At 37.4% G+C, this 20,076-nt stretch overlaps 1 protein-coding gene and 2 non-coding genes across 4 annotated transcripts; 2 read left to right on the top strand and 1 right to left on the bottom strand.

Moving 5' to 3' along the window:
• Positions 1-1,878: 1,878 nt before the first annotated feature.
• LOC111783871 lies at positions 1,879-13,753 on the bottom strand. Of its 2 annotated transcripts, XM_023664705.1 has the most exons (13): positions 13,581-13,753; positions 13,225-13,455; positions 12,765-12,862; positions 9,740-9,782; positions 7,153-7,214; positions 6,994-7,050; positions 5,092-5,127; positions 4,934-5,011; positions 4,178-4,244; positions 4,037-4,099; positions 2,835-2,938; positions 2,639-2,749; positions 1,879-2,076 (listed from the first exon to the last, which is right to left on the bottom strand). In XM_023664705.1, exons 1-12 carry the CDS (start codon positions 13,618-13,620, stop codon positions 2,654-2,656), a joined length of 975 nt encoding a protein of 324 aa, XP_023520473.1. In that variant the 5' UTR covers positions 13,621-13,753; the 3' UTR covers positions 1,879-2,076; positions 2,639-2,653. The 2 variants fall into 2 exon arrangements, with proteins under 2 accessions (XP_023520473.1, XP_023520472.1); XM_023664704.1 differs by lacking the exon at positions 1,879-2,076 and having other exon boundaries at positions 2,285-2,749.
• Positions 13,754-14,665: 912 nt separating this feature from the next.
• TRNAV-AAC lies at positions 14,666-14,739 on the top strand. Its single transcript has one exon. It is a non-coding gene; the product is annotated as a tRNA-Val (tRNA).
• Positions 14,740-15,533: 794 nt separating this feature from the next.
• Positions 15,534-15,607, top strand: TRNAV-AAC. Its single transcript has one exon. It is a non-coding gene; the product is annotated as a tRNA-Val (tRNA).
• Positions 15,608-20,076: the final 4,469 nt, after the last annotated feature.

Below are 20,076 nucleotides of genomic sequence, written 5' to 3'. Positions count from 1 at the left end.
TCATATTAAGCCTTCTATTAATAATTCATGCACAACGGTGGGCATATGATGAGTTTTAAAGTGTTATGAATTCCGAGCAAAAGGTTCGATTTAGGTCCTTAATTTATGGTTCTTAGCTTAATTCTTTATAACCCTTTAAAGCTTACTTGCTTAAAGTTNTCCAAGTTAAACATGTTGTATTTTGGGAGGTCTAGGGGTTCTTAGGTTCTGAATCTAAGGACCTTGGTCCTTGTTCTGAGTGGTACCTAGCAGTCTTCATGTTTTAGTGGACTTAAGGTTGGTATTGTGTTTTTTCTTGATTCTTGTCCTTGGAGCGTTTTCTTAGTTTCATGGGTTCTTGCTCCAAGGGTTATTCTTAAGGCACAATCATGACATAACTCTCATCATAAATTCTTAAGCCCTAATAAAATCTCATAAGTTAGGAAGATTTCATAATAACATGCATAACTCATTCATGGCATCTAGAATTTTTGTTTAGGGGATTTGGGGTAGTTTCATCATTTCTCTTAAGCTTTGGCTTCGCCCCAAACTTGGCTTAGGTTCTAAAATTTGATTCAAACATCTTAAAATCTTGGGTAAACCTTCGTGTTTTTATAGATAAATGTTACTTAAGATCTTGAGTTATTTGGAGGTTGTTTGGACGATGAAATATCCTAAGAAAGTTTTAGAGGCATTTTGGTCATTTTACCCTTAGTTCTTGGTTTAGCCCCTCAGCGTACTCCAATGATTTTGGAGTTTAATTGGTTCATAAACTAACACTTAGGCATGGTAGGGGCATTTTCGATCATTTTGTACTTATCCTCGGTTTAGTCCCTAAACAAACCCCTATGACCACCAAAATTTATACATTTTCTTAACATGTCATATTAAGCCTTCTATTAATAATTCATGCACAACGGTGGGCATATGATGAGTTTTAAAGTGTTATGAATTCCGAGCAAAAGGTTCGATTTAGGTCCTTAATTTATGGTTCTTAGCTTAATTCTTTATAACCCTTTAAAGCTTACTTGCTTAAAGTTCATAAAAAATTCACAAGATTCTTGCCATTATAATTGAGAAAGTCCAATATCCAAATTGTTCCATTTTTCTTCGTAAGTTCATCTTTGAGTCTATTTTTAGGAACCCAAAGAATTTCATGAAAATCAGTCCAGAAAGGCCCATTTAAAGAAAATATGAAATTTCTCCCCTTTTGGATGGATGTATTGAACTGGTCATGTCATCTTCTTCTTCCTCAAAATAATGAGCAAGATGACATTTTATATTATAAATCCTTTTATTCAATATTTTTGAAAAAAGATTTCATAATTTTTTTTCAAACTTCGAAAAGGATAAACTCGATTACAGTATTAATTGCATGATGATATGAATGAATATATAAAAATCATTTTAGTATCTTTATCTCGTGATAATTTGAACAACATTCTTCCCAACTTCCTTCAAATTTATATGGTATGATTCATATGCCTTCACGAAATTGATCTATATAAGATTACAACATTATTTACGGACTTCCTTTAAGTTATCACATATTTTTGTTGTGATATAAAAATACCTTGAGTTGATTACACTACTTCAATGTCGAAAATTACTTTGACCTTTTAAGTTCTTTGATCTCAAATTCTTTCATTAATTTTCTTCTAAGTTCACTTCGTTATCTCCATGACTATGATGTCATCTACTAGTCATCTACACACTAGAAGCACTGAAACTCCCATTGATATTGAGTGCCTAATAAAGAGTATGATTTCCTTGGCTTTCATTATACCCACAATCTTTCATAACCTTTATGGATCTTCCAAGCCATGCCCCTGGTGATTGTTTTAGTCCGTACAAAACCTGTCTCAATTGGTATATTGTACCTCTTGAGCTTTCAAATCGTAGAAGAATGCTCGTGTAGATTTCCTCATCTAAATTGCCATAAAGAAATGCATTCTACACATCAGATTGTGAGAGTTTCTTAAGTTGGCAACCAAAGATACCAATATCCTTACAACTAGAATAAATACCTCCAAGTAATTTATACCTAAGCTACTATCTTGTCTTGTACATTTCCAATGTTCCAATCTCACCTTATACCTGCAGTGGAATAGATTTGTTGGATTTAACACTTGCGGTGGAGTGGATGATCGACAGTTATGAACGCTATGAGTAAAACTGAATCACAATCAATGATCACCAACTATGAAGGCTTCACCGATTGAGTCCCAAAGAGGTTGAAAGCTATGAACACTGTGAGTGAAACTTAATCACGGTGGATCATCCATAGTTATGGAGGCCTCACCAGTTGAGTCAAGATTTGGTTCTAATTAGATTTTTCAGAATAAAAAAGCTTTGATACCATGTTACAAATATAAACTAAATCTCTACCTACTAGGAAACAATAAATATAAATAAATCTCCAAACCATAACTAATGTCAACTCTTTCTTAGAAGTAAATGATAGCATTAAATCAAGTCATTCTTTCACCCCAAACAAACACCATTGTGCATCAAAGTAAGGAGATTCTTGTTGAGTCCAATTTAAAAAAATGGCACTAAGTAAATTCCAATAACCAGACAGAGGTATATCTGGCGCAGTAATCTCCCACAGTATTTTAAGGAGTAGATGATAGACAAAGAGATATTCCAGTGGAAGTACCTGATTGTGGGGGCTTTATCCTGAAAACCGAATGACCGTTCCAAGCCAATCATCTGGAATTTTGCCTCGGATTTCCCCACTTAGAGCTCTCAACGAATGGACGGTTGCTGCCTGCACCAAGCGCCACATAAATAAACATTATATAACATTAAATGGAATTCGTCCAACCAAAAAACACACAAAAAAAAAGATTCACCTTTACAATGTACACTTCAATACCAAGCTTTGCAATCATTGCCGCCTCTGATATCTTAGTCACCATTCCCCCAGTTGTATCATGCGCGGCTACACTTATCTCAACTATCCATCACAAATGAAAAACACAAAAACAACTGTCAGGCTGTTTCACCCAAAAATGTCTCTTGCGGTGTAGTCCTTACGAGGTATTCCTAGTGAAAGGGCAATTAACCTTTCTTTACCTTTTTCGGCCTCACTTAACCACTCTGGCATTCCTAGGTGTATTCCTTCTTTTCATCGTAATAAGTAGGAGGGGCGAAAGGATCAACTGATTCACTTTTCTCTTTTTTGTCTTTGTTTTCGTTAATAAAGTAGATTATTCTTAGTCTTAGAAAGAAAGGTACGATTCTATCGTTCAGAGGCCATCCTCTATCTCTGAAGATCTATTTAACGATCTCATACGGGTATGTCTAGATTTGGTTGAAAGGTGTGTCCCTTGGGCTCTTGAGATTCCTTATGAATCTTAGACTGGACTTTGGTGTCTACTGAAATGGTCATCGTCCTTGTTAAGGATTCGGCATTCGGCGTATCGGGAGCTAAAAAAACTCCCTTCCACTTGGAGCTCTTCGTAGTCTCCTTGTAGGATAAGGCTTCTTTGTTTGGAGCTGTTCAGCTCGAGTAAGAACTCGAGACTATGACCATTTTCAGCCGAATGCAAAGAGTGGGCCTCTCAATACATTCTGCGTTTGTTTTGTCAGTGTTCGTATCAACTTGCACATACCTCAAATAATCTAACTGGAAAATCATAATAAGCATTTGATTACTAAGAAAACTCATAGGATATTAAATCTTAAAGAGGCAATCACCATAGATAGAAGTTTCTATCCTTCTCAGGGTGAGGGGTAATATTAGGAATTGATTTTATAATTAGAATTCCTAAAAATTTCAATAGCGTGGAGAAAATTTAAACATTAAATACATACGAATAATATAAATAGCGTGGAGAGATTTTCAGGGATCTTAGCACAAGAATATATGATCCTCGTTGCATATTAATAACAAGGGAAGCCAAATATGAAGAAATTGTTCTAAAAATACAGGTCATTAACACAGGTACCAATGGTTTAAACAAAAGAAACAAAAAGCATAAACTAACCGACAAAAAAGCTACACAAATATGTCTCATAACTATGCCGTGAAGTAAAAAAACAATGTTCTAACCTTCTTTGTTACCGTTAGGCAGTATAGGTCGTATAACAGACCAACGACCACATCCATCCACAGCTGCAGCATTGAAGAATTAGTCAGTTCTTAAACTTCTGCAATTAAAGATTACGGCAAGAGGATGTTTTATTATCTTACCAATCTCTCTTAAAAGAACTGCATTAGGTTCTGTTGGAGGACGATCATAGACACCTAAAACATCTGTCTTCAATCTACGTTAAGTGGAACACTTACAACAGAAATATACCTACACGTAAGATGTGATATCCCCACATCAGTTTGGGAGGAGAACGAAGGATCTTTTAAGAGTGTGGAAACCTCTCCCTAGCAGACGCGTTTTAAAAACTTTGAGGGGAAACCTGAAAGGGAAAGCCCAAAGAGGACAATATCTGTTAGCCGTGGGCTTGTGCCGTTATAAATGGTATCAGAGCCAGAGACCGAGCGATGTGCTAGCGAGAAGTTGTTCCCCAAAGGGGTGCCAGTAAGGACGCTGGCCCCAAAGTGGGGTGGATTTGGCGGGGTCCCACATCGATTGGAGAAAGGAACGAGTGCCAGCGAGGACGCTGGGCCCTAAAGGGGGGGTGGATTGTGATATCCCACATCAGTTAGGAAGGAGAACGAAACGCTCTTTATAAAGGTGTGGAAACCTCTTCCTAACAGACACGTTTTAAAAACCTTGAGGGGAAGTCCGAAAGGGAAAGCCCAAAGAGGACAATATCTGCTAGCGGAGGGCTTGGACCGTTACATAAAATTAGAAAGATAGAACTATTCTATGAAACAGGTTAACTCTATTATAAAGCATCTTTGTCTGATAGTGCATTCATAAACAGAATTCATGGTGGAGTTGTATCTAACGTGCATGGAATTAGATCATTTTTGAAGTCGTAAGGATACGAGGAACACAACATAATCAGGCTTCAGATTCTCGGCAAGATGTCGTATTATTACATCTCCACTTAATATTGTGCAACCCTAGTAAAGAAGTGGAAAAGTCAGTCAAGTAAATTAACAGTTAACCACGTGATGAAATTTTGAAAGAAAAGAGAGCAAACCAGGGAATCATCAAAAACGGCATCTCCATGCAGAACCTAAGCAAAACGTTATAGTTGTGACGTTATTATCTAGTTTAACGGGAAAACAGTATGTTATGATGGGAGTGGCCGAACAAACCAGAGACAAAGTAAAAGAATAATGCACAGAAGCATAACAGACATGTAGAGTGAAGATACACATTGTGACTACGCAGGGTGAGAAACAACAATATCAATACCCCCCCCCCACATTTATCCTTCTAAGAACGAATTTTACTTCCTTGGTTAACTTTAAACTGTGAAAACCAAGGCTTGCTCTCTCTTTACCTATACGCATGAGAGTCTTCCAACCATTTTCATAGATGCTAGAAATAACCCTTCTCCCAAAGCCTCTTCTTCTTGTGTGGACCTCCACAACTACTTTAGGAGAAGTGTTACTTCTTTGCTCGAAAGCCCGAAACAAAAGCCCCCATAATGATAAGTGAGGTTTTGCACCAATTCACCAGGTGACTTCAAGCCTGATAACTACCTCCATTCCAAAAGAAGTTCCTAGCCAACTAATCTTATCTTGCAGTGACCCCTTTAGGAGCTTTGAGGATTCAAAAATAATAGAGGACTATTGGACAAGGGTGAGATTTCCTCCTTTTCACACCTGAGGTAGTTCCCCAAAGGATTTCGTTCTAAATTTTGCACCCAAAGGGATGCCGAGGTAACACAACTGTAAGGAATCATTTTTACACCCCATTTTCTCAGCGTGAAACAACAACTCACCCCTCGATATCGATCCCAATAAGGACCATTTTGTTCAAATTTAGGGAAAGACCAGAGGTATGAAGAAAAATATCAATTATTGACCACCAATTATGAAGAAAGTCGTCTTGGTTTAGCAATTTTGTTTCTTCCAACATTGAAACCCTTGAGAATCTTTTTCTGACACCCAAACTGAATCAACTGACTAAAATTCATGGCTTTGTACTTTTGCTTATGAGATAATTTTGTTTTTATCTCTCCTTTTGGTGCCTTGTTCATCAGCAAGTCTAAAGGCATTTACCAACATTGGAGAACCAAAACTAAGAATTGTGTTAAGCCATGAATATTCTGCCTTTTATTGTGTTAAGATAGCTTTGTATCTATCGGTTTCTTTCAATAAGAGTGATCTTGCACTCTGAAGCTGGGTATCTTCTTCGAATTTTTACTCTAATCAAAGTCTTCTAGATGTTCGTTTCTTCTGGTAGTAGCTTGGTGCAGCTATTGCAGCTTGAAGGAGTAGCTTGGAGTTCTTTGGCTTGGTGTTTAATTTTCAATGTTTTGTTTTAGGCTCTCTTACTATTTGGACAATTGTTCATTATTTGGTTGTTAAAGCTCCTTTTTACACCCTTTTGGAGTTTGTCCTTGAACATTTTCCCATCTTTTTATCTATAATGAAAAGTTTATCGCGGCTCTGTAAAAAAAGGGAGTGTGGGTCTTGATCGTGGTGGACCGACTCACAAACAAAAAGAAAGATGCAAATTTCTTGCAATGAGACCATCCATATTCCTTAAACGGGATACCAATCGTGAAATAGAACCATCAAGGTGAGTTTAGGGGGTATGCTTCAATTTGAGGGGAAGTAATATGGTATATATGTAAGTAGGTATAAAATGATACAATGTGTTCTCCAAGATTTCTTTCACATTGTCGTAACAAAAACAAATCCATGTTAGAGCCAACAAGTCTCTGGCATTCAAGAATATAATCTGTTTTGAAAGCATCAAATTGAATCAAATCACAAGTACTTGAGATGATGATAAAAATATCATTTCATCTCATCAATGAAATTATACCTTATCCAGAAAAATAGAAAGTGAAAGAATCATAAAAAACAATCAACCAAGGAAATCTATCATCAATCATGAAACATCAATGCTAAAATATGAACCTTACAGGAACAAAACCGGAGTTAATAGCCTTAGACACCCCATGTAAATCACCTGCATCCATCTGGAAGAAAAAGAACATTGAACTGTGAATTGAATGATATGCAAAGGAAACGATTGAGAAGTTAAATTTCAAGAATACATTCTTCTAAAATGGCTCACTAACATTTCTTTCACAAGTGGACCATCCACATGAAAATGGAGACATTCCAACAGATGGAATACCCTCTGCAAAGAAAACCCAAACAAGGTTCACTAAAATATTTGACTTAATTTCCATGTATGGTGTTGAACATACTGATAACGTTAAGCATTCAGTTGAACAAATAAATAAAATATAGAAAGACATGTATACATCCGTGTATGCGTGTGTTTGTTGATATCTGCGTACGATGAACCCACAAATCCTTTCTTATTTTATTTGATTAAATCATCTCTTCCATGTTTGTTAGGTTCCTCCAGTTGGGTCTTGCCTCACATCTACTATCCAAAAGGCCATTACGGTTATAGTTGGAAAAAAACATCTTTAAGGAAAAAAAAAATTTGAGGAACCGGTGGTGTCCAACACAAGGATTAAAGAAATAAGAGCCTGCATACGTGAATGTGATGCTGAGAGAAAATAAGAAGAAACTAATAGTGGAGTGGCTGTGAGAGAGAAAAGGAAAGAAGACTATCAATTCCTCCTCATTGATATTAATAGTCTACCTGTTGGGCCTATACCATTACCTATTAGCTTAAACTTCTAGGCAATGTCAATACCTCCCCAATTCATATTATCATCCATGTGTTGAGCTTTGTGCTAATATTCAATCTCACACATAAGAAGGATTGTTGAACATATATTGAAAGATCAAATCTATTAAATCCCATTAGTTTGAACGATTTTCAGTCTAGTGATAATTCAATTTTTGTTTTAAAAGGAAACATATTTCATTCATTTTTTTTAATATCCACGAGTATCTGAGCAAACTTGCACATGCCACGACAAATTTCATGAGCTAACCGCATGACCCTACTAGATTTGGTTGACAAGAAAACTCATAGGAACCCATAGGATATTAAATCAAGGAAACATATTTCATTGATAAAAAAAAACTTCAACTTGATCCGACATAGTTAGCATTTTTGTAAGCTTCCAATTGGAGGGAATTGTTCCATTCCTTTACCTGAAGTCCCTTTCAGGTAATGTAACACTCAATATATGTTGCCTAAAAAGGTTCTAGTCGATCTTGCATAAATTTACTAATTACACTTACTGAGCATACTATGTCAGGATGAGTGTGTGTTAGATATATAAAACATCCCACTAGCTTCTAGTACATCTCTCAACTCATCATAGATTCTTCTTTTTACTTCTAATTTCTGATGTGAATCTATTGGCGTTGGTGAGCTTATATCCATTTTTCCCTATTTTCATCAATAAATTCATCACATATTTCTATTGTCGTATAAAAATAGCTTGAGCTAAGTACGCCACTTCAATATCGAGAAAGTACTTCATTCTTCCAGGTTCTTTGATCTCAAATTCTGCCATCAATTTCCTAACTTCAATCTTTTCATATTCATTTTTTCCAGTGATAGGATGTCATCTACATACACTAAAAGCATTGTAACCCCCCTCAATTCTGAGTGCTTGATACATAAAGCATAGGGATAAGGTTAGCATTGTCAGTTGGGTTTGAATTATTGAGTGAAAGGCAGAAATACTAGTACCAACGCCAGATTTTTGTTTGAGAAGAAATAGTCATGTAATCCAAGTGCAGTCATCAATTAATGTGAGAAACCAACGAGGACCAAAAATATTTGGAACAGTAGAGGGTCCTCACATATTATTATGAACCAAATGAAAAGTCATAGAGCTTTTATTTTTGACGGATATGAAAAGATACACGTGTATGTTTGGCAAATTCAGTGTCAAAATGAAACACAAAAACTTGAAATCCATGAAACAACTCTAGAAACATAATTTTCAGGACTCCCCAACCATGATTATGTGAGCCTCCCCAATTTCCTCATTTGCAGTTGAGAGTTTTTTCGTTCAACTTCCGACAACTCTCCTTTGCATGTTTCGATTTTGGTTATCTTCGCTCTATTTCCTAAGTGTTGGATGTCATAAAGGTTTTTCAGTCAATGGTTATCGTCCATGCGGAGTAGCTCTTTGGTGGTTGAGCTAGGGGTGAGTAGGTTTCCATGGATTGGAGATCAATGGCCACGAGAAAACTAGGAGGTAGGGGTGGAGAGAGGGTAGAGAAAATTCATGGTGAGCAAAATAAAGTTACGATTACAAGAATGTTTTGTGATGATTCAATATTTACGTGCCCAGTTTTTATTTTTCAAATATTTTTCAAATCATTCTTCAAGTATACATCATGTCGTGATTGACTTTTACAGTTTTGGATATAGTTTTGGCATGAGTAATAGATTTAATTCTTAAGGAGACGTCAAGGAAATTTTCTAATTTCTTTATTTTTAGCTTTCAATCCAGTACATTATAAATTGCATATTTATTTAGACAATGATTCTTATTTTAGAGTAAAAATGCTTTCTTTTGCTTCCATAGAATTGTATGTTGATAGTAATCGTAAACAAAGTTGATCATTACATAAGATGCCCAAATGACATCATTATAGCATGTATGAACCATGTTGCAGCTAAAACCAAAATGAAGTAGGGCTGCGTATGAATGATGTGATGTAAATAGAGACATAGACAGAAAAATTAAAATACGGAGACCAGCATTAACCAAAAAATACCTCTCGCCAAGGCTCTAACAATTTGGAGATTGAGCAAAGTGACCTGACATACAAGAAATGTGAAAATATCGGTACTAAACAAATTTGAAGCTTAAGGATAATATTCAAAATTTTAGCCTCATACCCAAAAGTAAATAAAATAAAAACTAGAGTTCACTGTGTTTTATTATATAACAAAGTTAATGAAGATAAATGGTGTACAAATGACCACAAAGTTAAACAAAGGAGTAAATGAGGAATTACATAAGTATTGGGACTGAAGAGCCAAAACATATATGAAAAGAAAATATCATCCCACAGATGACCCGTCCATTCCTTCTCATCCTAAAAAATTAATTTATTCCACTCTAACCAAATGCCTGGACAAAAGCATTGCAAAACCATTGGTACCAGCAATGACCTGGGAAACCTATAGTTTGGAAAATGTTACATCATCAATTTAACCCAAAGTTAAAGCAAATAGGATGGGTTACCGTAAATTCATTATATCAATACTTAAATACTCTCTTCACTTGTAGGCTTGAAATTTTTTTAAAAGGCCAAACAAAAGGAAACCAATATTGATTTGGGAGAAAATAACATTACATGTGTAACGGCCCAAGCCCACAGCTAGCAGATATTGTCCTCTTTGGGCTTTCCCTTTCGAGCTTCCCCTCAAGGTTTTTAAAACGCGTTTGCTAGGAAGAGGTTTCCATACCATTATAAAGGGTGTTTCGTTCTCCTCCCCAACCGATGTGGGATCTCACAATCCACCCCCCTTCAGGGCCCAGCGTTCTAACTGGCACTCGTTCCTTTCTCCAATCGATGTAGGACCCCCACCAAATCCACCCCCCTTCGGGGCCCAGCGTCCTTATTGGTACACCACATCGTGTCTACCCCCCTTCGGGAAACAGGCTCCTCGCTGGCACATTGCCCGGTGTCTGGCTCTGACACTATTTGTAATGGCTCAAGCCCACTACTAGCAAATATTGTCCTCTTTGGGCTTTCCCTTTCGGGCTTCCCCTCAAGGTTTTTAAAACGCGTCTGTTAGGGAGAGGTTTCCACACCCTTATAAAGGATGTTTCGTTCTCCTCCCCAACCGACGTGGGATCTCACAACATGAGCTTGAACACAAGATTTCCAGGTTAGATACCATGTTAAATCACTAATGAACTCAAAAGCTTAAGCTGATGGGATGGTTTACAAAAAAAATTAATTATATCAATACTTTAATAGAAAAGTGGCAAGGATCCAAGCCATAACCTCCAACAAATTGAACTAGAAAGGAAGCATTGAAATCCTCCCAAAATCTTCTGCATAGGAATTCCAATTGGGGTTGAGAGGAGACGGGCGTTACATTTCTGAACCTTGTCACTCATGTTGAGGCCGCTAGACTAGAGATCAGTGTCAAACCTTGCATTTCTTTGGCAAAGGTTACTTTTAGAGGGAATTGAAAAATTAAAGAAGAGAAGTCTCCTTTCCTTAATAGTAGCAAAAAGCAATTTGAATGTGAACAAGTCCACTCTAATCAATCTTATACACTCCTTGATCACTAAGATCATAGAGAAATATTGTATTAAAATAACCAATAGAGTCCCCCTCTTTCAAATCCTATCCAGGAATGGCCTTCTGAGCATTGTATGCCACCCATTAGCTTGCGTATCCCACACATACACATTCTTCCGCAATGAGATGGCATAAAGTTTGTCAAGCAACCTTTGAATCTTATATTGTCACGTCTATCATGAGCCAAAAGAATGTTTTGTGGCCATATCGAGTTTAAATTGAAGAAATTTGGAGGAAGACATCTTCAAGCTTAATTATCTTGGTCCTTCTAGAGCTATTGAAAGTTAAAATTACATAAACCGAGGGCCAACCATTCTCAAAAGCCAAATATGTTCCATCTAGGACCCTTCACCATACATTGTGAAACCGTTGACTACAGGAGGATATATCTATTGCTGAAAAAAGTAGAGCACCCAAATACATCGAGAGTTCTAGCCTTCAGCTTAACTCAAACAATGATAATATTAGTAAGATACTAAGATTAGTATTGTAGTAATAAAAAAACAGGGAAAACTGAAACTTTTTCAGTATCCTTAGAAACATTTTTACAATACTGATATTTAAAGACAAATTAGTTTAATTTAAAACATTGTAACGGCCCAGGCCCACCGCTAGTAGATATTGTCTTCTTTCGGCTTTTCCTTTTGGGCTTTCTCTCAAGGTTTTTAAAACACGTCTGCTAGGGAGAGGTTTTCACACCCTTATAAAGGGTGTTTCGTTCTCCTCCCCAATCGATGTGGGATCTAACAAACATACTAGTCTTCGAGAGTTCAAATCAGGGCAAATTTAGCAGTATTATGATTTTAAGAAATTTGATGACTTCTTGTTCAACCATGAGTCAACACTGAATCTAAAGTGTAGTAAGTAAAACGAAGAACTTGCACTAAGCTTTCCTATTTTCTTAAAGCACTTGCAACCACTTGATTTGACCAACTGTTTCTTTATTTCTACTTATTTTTCTTCCTTGTTGCAAGATCTCTCCTCAACTTGAAAACATTTGACTAAGTCAGCACAGAACCCCAGTCGATTCCAATTAAGACTTGAGAAATCATTTAAAATTAGAATTTCTAGACACTGGAAGATATCAATCAACTAAAATTAAACTTTTAAACTAAAATCCAAAATAGTCTAGCCTTTGTTTTGTTTTTGCATCACCAAGTTTACATTATTCGTTCCCCAACAGGGCACTTTTCAAGTTGCCTGTCCTTTCTTTCTTTTCTTCTTCCATCCCAAGGTGGTTTTGGGAAAGTTCACGACCAAGATTTTAAAAAGGGCACTATAAGGAAACAATATGCAATTGGAACAATAAGACTACCAAAATGTACTTAATTTCTTCAAGATATATAGGTTCTTTCAGCCAGAAGAAGTGATGCCTGAACTGATACAGGTTCAAGTACTCAATGAGCACATTTGATTGTCAAAACAATAACAAGGAAGTAGAAAAACCAATTAAAGAAATGTACAACACACGTTAACTTACGGATATACGTGTGGCAACAAATCCAGCCTTGACTAAGGGTCTATCAAGTCCTCCTTTATGGACCCCTGATTTACTTGCCTGAAAATGCCCAAAAGAACCTGAAGCAACCATACAGAACCATAACCCTCTGTATTTGTAGCAGAACTAACAGGTATCGTCTTTAAACTTTCATGCATTTATATCTTGATCCTTACCATCAGTTCTCATCCTTTCAAGCTAGTTCCATAAAAATAAAAATCTATTGCGTGAATTTACTAGAACATTATGTCCATTTTTACCTAAAACTTCCCTTTTCAATTTCATCAAATTAGGCATTGGGAGAAACATTCAATAGTCAATTTGTACATTGATAGTGCATAGTTTATGCGAATGAAGATTGATATTAGACCAGATCAAATGAAGGAGTAAAATCGATATTCTTTTTTCTAAAATAAGTATCTCTGAATGACCTAGAACTTACCAGCTCCATGGACAACTATGAAGGGACTCGCAAGGCCAACTTCATGTTCTCCGAAATCATCTGCAGTACACGCAATATCGGATTTTCCAGGCTGCTTGCTCCAATCCATTCCAATAGTATTTTCAGAAGAAGAGCCACTAACCATAGTTTTCCTCAGATGTGACGAAACCGTCGCCAAATTTTCTTCGTGTATCGTCTCCAATTCATTTTTGCAAGTAATAGCCGCACCTCCTGGATTAACATGAAAAGTTATGCGATGCACAAAACAACAGGCACATGAGAAAATCATACGGAAACTAAGCAAAAAACGAAAATCGATGAAATTGTTCTTGAGCTACAAATTATTGCATTCAGACCCAGTTTTACGATGCATCGGAGTGGTTTGGTTAGATCCATAACTTTGAAAAAATTGTCGGAGACCGGTAGCGATTCGTTCCCCTCCTTAATTTTGCTTAAATGACGAAGTCTTCAATGGTCGAATCCATGTCGAAGCTAAGTTGATATCATATATGCGCGGGTTTTTCCCAACAAAAAGTTGTGTATTATTGTACTTGTTAAGTCCTTTGCTTTGGATTATTTAATTTTAGTTTTTTTGTACGTTTAATAAATTTTAAATTTAATCCTTCAAAATGAATTTTTATGAAAATTAATTAAACTAATAACAACAATCATTTTAGAATGTTTTGTATCGGTCTATAATATATTCTTGTGCACTATAGAACGATACAAATTCTTATGCACGGTAAGATAAGTTATGTTTATTGATAAAATTATTACAAACAAGTCGATCTTTTACGAGTTACTCATAATTATAGTTAGGTTAAAAGTTCGTTCTACCTCTTATGTACTCGCATTTTTCACCATAAATATCACTGGTTCGAAACTAGTCAGATAATATATTTTTGACAGCTCCAGGCTAGCATTTTGGTTGATTTGGTTTGGGTCTAATACGGTCGAATTCTTTCTTACATAAACCATATCATAACTTATCATGTCTTTACAATTAATAATTCGTATCATGCACATATCAATCATATCATATATAATAATAGTCACATAACATAAATCGAACGTGCCTTCAACATATCATATCATAACATATCACATCATAAACATATCAATTTAGTGCATACAACATAATATTCGCGTATCAAACAAAGTATAAAAGACCGAAAGTACGCAGATCGGACCGACACTCATAAACGACCCTCTAGTAACAATGCAGCTCTCGAACGCTCCCCCAACCTCCGGCAGCAGTTAGCGAAGGCCTGAAAAAGAAATCTAAAATGCGGTGAGTAAAAAAGCACTCGGTAGGCAGCCAGCCTACTTGTAGGCTCTCATCGCATCCAATTCCTGGTAGGTTTCCACGGGCTTTTCCGCAGGCTCTAGGAAGTTCGGGCTTAACTCTATGGTCATCTGACCTTCTGGGAAGGCTTCCAATGGTGTCGTGGTGTAGTTGGTTATCACGTCAGTCTAACACACTGAAGGTCTCCAGTTCAAGTCTGGGCGACGCCATATTTGAATTTTTTTATTTTATTTTTATTTTGTTTCATTTTTTTTACAATCTTGATTCATTCTAGGCCGGTACGAGAAAGTTTAAGCGCGTGATAAGCCCGAGAATCGTGCCCTCGAACACACTTGAGCATGTAATTACTTGTATGGACTTTTATTGAAGAAATATTTGTAGGAACAAACGAGGACTGTGGTGGAATGATTACGAGCGTGTTATATGCTTTTGATTTAGCAAAGAAACTCATGAACTACACTTAGCATCAGAGGCCTAGGTTGATTGGTCCAACGTGCTGTTTTCGCTGGACGAAGAGTCGTTGGGTCTTTCGTTGCGTGATTTTCGAGGCTTCAGATCTCAAACCGTGACAAAAAGAAAGGAAAATAAAATTGAAGGTTAGAATAGTGCAATTTAAAATCAAACAACACCACAGCTAAAGCAAATTGAAAAGCAATACAAGCATGTGTTGTTAAGGTTTGTTACAAACGGAGAAAGGGTTCGCGATACTATTTCAAACAATATATAAAAGACCGAAAGTACGCAGACCGGACCGACGCTCATAAACGACCCTCTAGTGGCAATGCAGCTCTCGAACGCTCCCCCCACCTCCAGCGGCATTTAAGAAAGGTCTGAAAAAGAAATCTAAAATGCGGTGAGTAAAAAAGCACTCGGTAGGCAGCCAGCCTACTTGTAGGCTCTCATCGCATCCAATTCCTGGTAGGTTTCCACGGGCTTTTCCGCAGGCTCTAGGAAGTTCGGGCTTAACTCTATGGTCATCTGACCTTCTGGGAAGGCTTCCAATGGTGTCGTGGTGTAGTTGGTTATCACGTCAGTCTAACACACTGAAGGTCTCCAGTTCAAGTCTGGGCGACGCCATATTTGAATTATTTTATTTTATTTTTATTTTGTTTCATTTTTTTTACAATCTTGATTCATTCTAGGCCGGTACGAGAAAGTTTAAGCGCGTGATAAGCCCGAGAATCGTGCCCTCGAACACACTTGAGCATGTAATTACTTGTATGGACTTTTATTGAAGAAATATTTGTAGGAACAAACGAGGACTGTGGTGGAATGATTACGAGCGTGTTATATGCTTTTGATTTAGCAAAGAAACTCATGAACTACACTTAGCATCAGAGGCCTAGGTTGATTGGTCCAACGTGCTGTTTTCGCTGGACGAAGAGTCGTTGGGTCTTTCGTTGCGTGATTTTCGAGGCTTCAGATCTCAAACCGTGACAAAAAGAAAGGAAAATAAAATTGAAGGTTAGAATAGTGCAATTTAAAATCAAACAACACCACAGCTAAAGCAAATTGAAAAGCAATACAAGCATGTGTTGTTAAGGTTTGTTACAAACGGAGAAAGGGTTCGTGATACTATTTCAAACAAAATATAAAAGACCGAAAGTACGCAGACCGAACCGACGCTCATAAACGACCCTCTAGTGGCAATGCAGCTCTCGAACGCTCCCCCCACCTCCAGCGGCAATTAGCAAAACAATAAACAATGTCTAATAAAGCATCTCTCCACCAATCTCAAGCAACTTCTGTTAAGATCGCACAATAACGCACATGCTCGATCTAGATGAACACAAAGAATGGGATAGAGAAAAATGCAAGTAGAACTCTCGCTAAAAGTTTTTTTCTATTGATGACTTCACGTATGTAGAGTAAGAGAGAATTAGAGAGAATAGAAAGTTACATCTCAAAGCTCTACCGGACGGGATATATATATTGTTCAATTTACTATATATAGATTTACCAGATTTAACCATCTACTATATATAGCTATTTACTATATATAGCTTTACCCGATTTAANAATATAGCTTTACCAGATTTAACCATCTACTATATATAGCTATTTACCATATATAGCTTTACTGGATATAGCTTTACCGGATATAACCGTTGACCAAGCTATAAATAAGAATCAGGCTTCAGAACCTAACAATTCTCCCACTGGGAGACTGATCTAGTCAACCAAGAATTTCATTCTCAAACGACCATGAGCATCTTCATGGTCTTCATGGCACCATATCAATTGAGGCTTTGCACAACCTCAATATTCCAACATCAACACATTTTGTCAACATGTTTGCTGGATTCTTTGCACCCTCTATCTTCTCCAAACACATCATCATCTTTCACTAACCTGCAAGTGAAATGGTATCGTCTTATGTGTTTTCTCTTTAAATGATAGACCGGGTTCCTTCGCCAACTGTATGACACTCTGACTATTTCTGTTAAGAATCTTCGTGCTGCTTCTTGCCCATTCTTCCAGATAGTCAGTCATCCATATCGTCTTCTTTCCAGCTTCAACTATTGCCACGTACTCAATCTCAGTACAACACATTTTTGAAGCCTAGATGTCCCATCATCCATGGCTTGCTCCTACTTGGTTGTATCCTCCAACTGTAGGGTCTCATCAAAGGGTTGTGGTTCCCTTTCATCAGCAACAGATAGTGTAATGAAGGTACATACATATCTGGTACTCTGATAGTACAGGATGATCTTCTCAACACCAGTTCAGGTGTCAGTTGCTCCACTGCTGATTCCTCCGCAACAACCTCAGGAGTTTGTTGAGTATCTGCTACAAGATCACTTGGTGATTTTCTCCGCAACTCAACCTCAACTCCCACTTGCTTTGTTGTCTTGGAACCTTGCTCCACATCTGGTTCCTCAGCAGTAGTCTCAGGAATTTCTTGAGTATCTACTACAACATCACTAGGTGAGTTTCCCTACAACTCAAGCTCAACTCCCATTTGTTTTGAGGTCTTGGAACGTTGCTCCACATCTGGTTCCATTTCCAACCGCACTTTCTTCAATTCTCTGGCGGTCCTTGTGAAGCTAACTCGTTTCTGCTTGCTCATAACGTAGCTCTCACAACTACCCACATCAACAGATTTCAGACCTTCTAAAACTTCTTTCGCAGCTAGCCTCTTCATTCCTTTCGCGCTCATAGGTTCAAGTGTATTGTGCCATTGATTTGAATTTGAAGCACTCTCAGCAACAGCAGCTATGTTCATACACCCTGCAGTGGTGTATAGGGTTCCAGATTTTGAGCCACATGCTACCATCGCAGCACCCTTCATAATCTTCCACGAACCCTTCCCTAACTTTGTTGCATAACCTGTGCTATCCAACTAACCAATAGAGATCAGGTTCCTTTTGAGAGCAGTAATATATCTGACATTCTTTAATGTCCACTGATTTCCTATCGGAGTTTTTATGCAGATATATCCTTTTCCTTTAATCTCCAAATCTTTGTTGTCGGCAAGATACACCTTCTCGAAATTTCCAGACTTGAAATTCTGGAACAACTCTTGATTTGGAGACAAATGAAAAGATGCACCTGAATCCAAAATCCAGGATTCAATCGAACTGTTCGCACTGAGGATTAGAGCATCCCCAATGTCTTCTGCTGAATTTATAGAATCATCATCATCTCCAGATTTGTGATTCTGCTTCCTCTTTGGTCTTGTACAACCTGTCCAAAAGTGACCTTTTTCTCCACAATTCCAACACGTTACGTTTGGTCTATTTGGAGATTTTTCTCTGTTCTTTGATTTTGATCGCCCTTTGTTTGGGCCCTTCGGTTTACTTCTTCCCCTTCGATCAACACTGAGAGCATTGCCTGATGAATCTCCAGTTTCTCGTTTGCGAATACTTTCGCTGAAAACTACATCTCGAATTTTACCAAACTTCAGTTTATGAGATCCTCGGGAACTGCTGATTGCGGCGACAACAGTATCTCATGACTCGGGTAAGGATGACATCAAAATGAACGCTTTAATTTCATCTTTGAAATTAATTTCCACCGAACTCAGTTGACTTATGATCATATTGAATTCATTTATATGATTAGCAACACGTCCACCTTCAGACATTTGTAGATTGAACAATCTACGCATCAAACACACCTTGTTCATAGCCGACATTTTTTCGTACATATTCGACAGCGCCTTCATCAGATCTGACGTTGTCTTCTCCTTGATAATGTTGAACGCCACGTTTCTGGATAGCGTCAACCGGATCATCCCTAAGCCTTGTCGATTCTTGAGCTTCCACTGTTCCGTGGTCATGGTATCCGGCTTTACCCCCAACAGAGGTTCGTGAAGATCTTTCTGGTACAGATAATCTTTAATCTGCATCTTCCAGAAACCGAAATCGGATCCATCGAACTTCTCAATTCCTATCTTTGAACTTTCCATCTTCACAGATAGTGGTGAATTTCACCTAGCTTTGATACCAGTTGTTAGGATCGATACCAGTCGTTAGCTCTGATACCAGTTGTTAGGATCGCACAACAACGCACACGCTCGATCTAGATGAACACAAAGAATGGGATAGAGAAAAATGCAAGGAGAACTCTCGCTAAAAGGATTTTGTTTTTTTGTTTTTATTGATGACTTCAGGTATGTACAACAAGAGAGAATTACAGAGAATAGAAAGTTACATCTGAAAGCTCTACCGGACGGGATATATATATAGTTCAATTTACTATATATAGCTTTACGAGATTTAACCATCTACTATATATAGCTATTTACTATATATAGCTTTACCCGATTTAACCATCTACTATATATAGCTATTTACCATATATAGCTTTACCGGATATAGCTTTACCGGATATAGTTTTACCAAATATAGCTTTACCGGATATAACCGTTGACCAAGCTATAAATAAGCATCAGGCTCATAACCTAACAACTTCTTCCCCAAATATCTCTCCTCAACACCTCCTAGAAAACTACAAAGATAGATTTACTTGTAGAGAGAAACAAAATAGGGGTTTACTCATATTCAACAGATGAAAGAGATAGAAACAGTTTGTTCGTAAGTTAGATCTTCCTTCTCTCTTAAGATCAAGATGGAAGTTGAAATTGTGAAAAAGAGAGAATCATTAAAATTGGCACAGATTTAGTTGGCCACTGTCCAGCCATTTTTAGGATAAGTTATATTTAAATAGAAATCTGTTCAGAAGATTTCATAACCAAATTTTAAGCACAGTCAAAATTTTAGCAATTCTCTCTCTCTCTTTTATTTGACGCGTTTTATTTTCATCCAACAACTTCCCGTCAACGATTTCCTCTCACCAAAAAGAAAAGAATTTTCCTGGCCCATTATCGAAAAACAACAAGTGGTATCAGAGCCAGGTTGAAGTCATCGGTGGTATATCATTGCGGAGGAGCCAACCTATCAATAATCAAGTTGAATAGCTCAAGTGGTTAGAGCGTCGACCTAACAACACACAGGTCTTAGGTTTGAGTAGAAGAAAATGTAAAGCGCGAAAATAAACACATCATGAGATCCATCTCGAGTAGGCTTGCTCACTCCTCCACG

Source organism: Cucurbita pepo, unplaced genomic scaffold (assembly GCF_002806865.2).
Source record: "Cucurbita pepo subsp. pepo cultivar mu-cu-16 unplaced genomic scaffold, ASM280686v2 Cp4.1_scaffold000109, whole genome shotgun sequence".
Taxonomy (NCBI): domain Eukaryota; kingdom Viridiplantae; phylum Streptophyta; class Magnoliopsida; order Cucurbitales; family Cucurbitaceae; genus Cucurbita; species Cucurbita pepo.
The sequence above is the reverse complement of the archived record's forward strand: the minus strand, read 5'-3'. Positions and strand labels throughout refer to the sequence as shown.

Coding starts and splice junctions, on each gene's coding strand:
- LOC111783871 (XM_023664705.1), bottom strand. CDS start 13,620: ATGGATCTAACCAAACCACTCCGATGCATCGTAAAACTGG. Junction 2,939..4,036: donor GCCTAACGGTAACAAAGAAG/GTTAGAACATTG, acceptor TGTGATGGATAG/TTGAGATAAGTGTAGCCGCG. Junction 2,750..2,834: donor TTGAAGTGTACATTGTAAAG/GTGAATCTTTTT, acceptor CGCTTGGTGCAG/GCAGCAACCGTCCATTCGTT.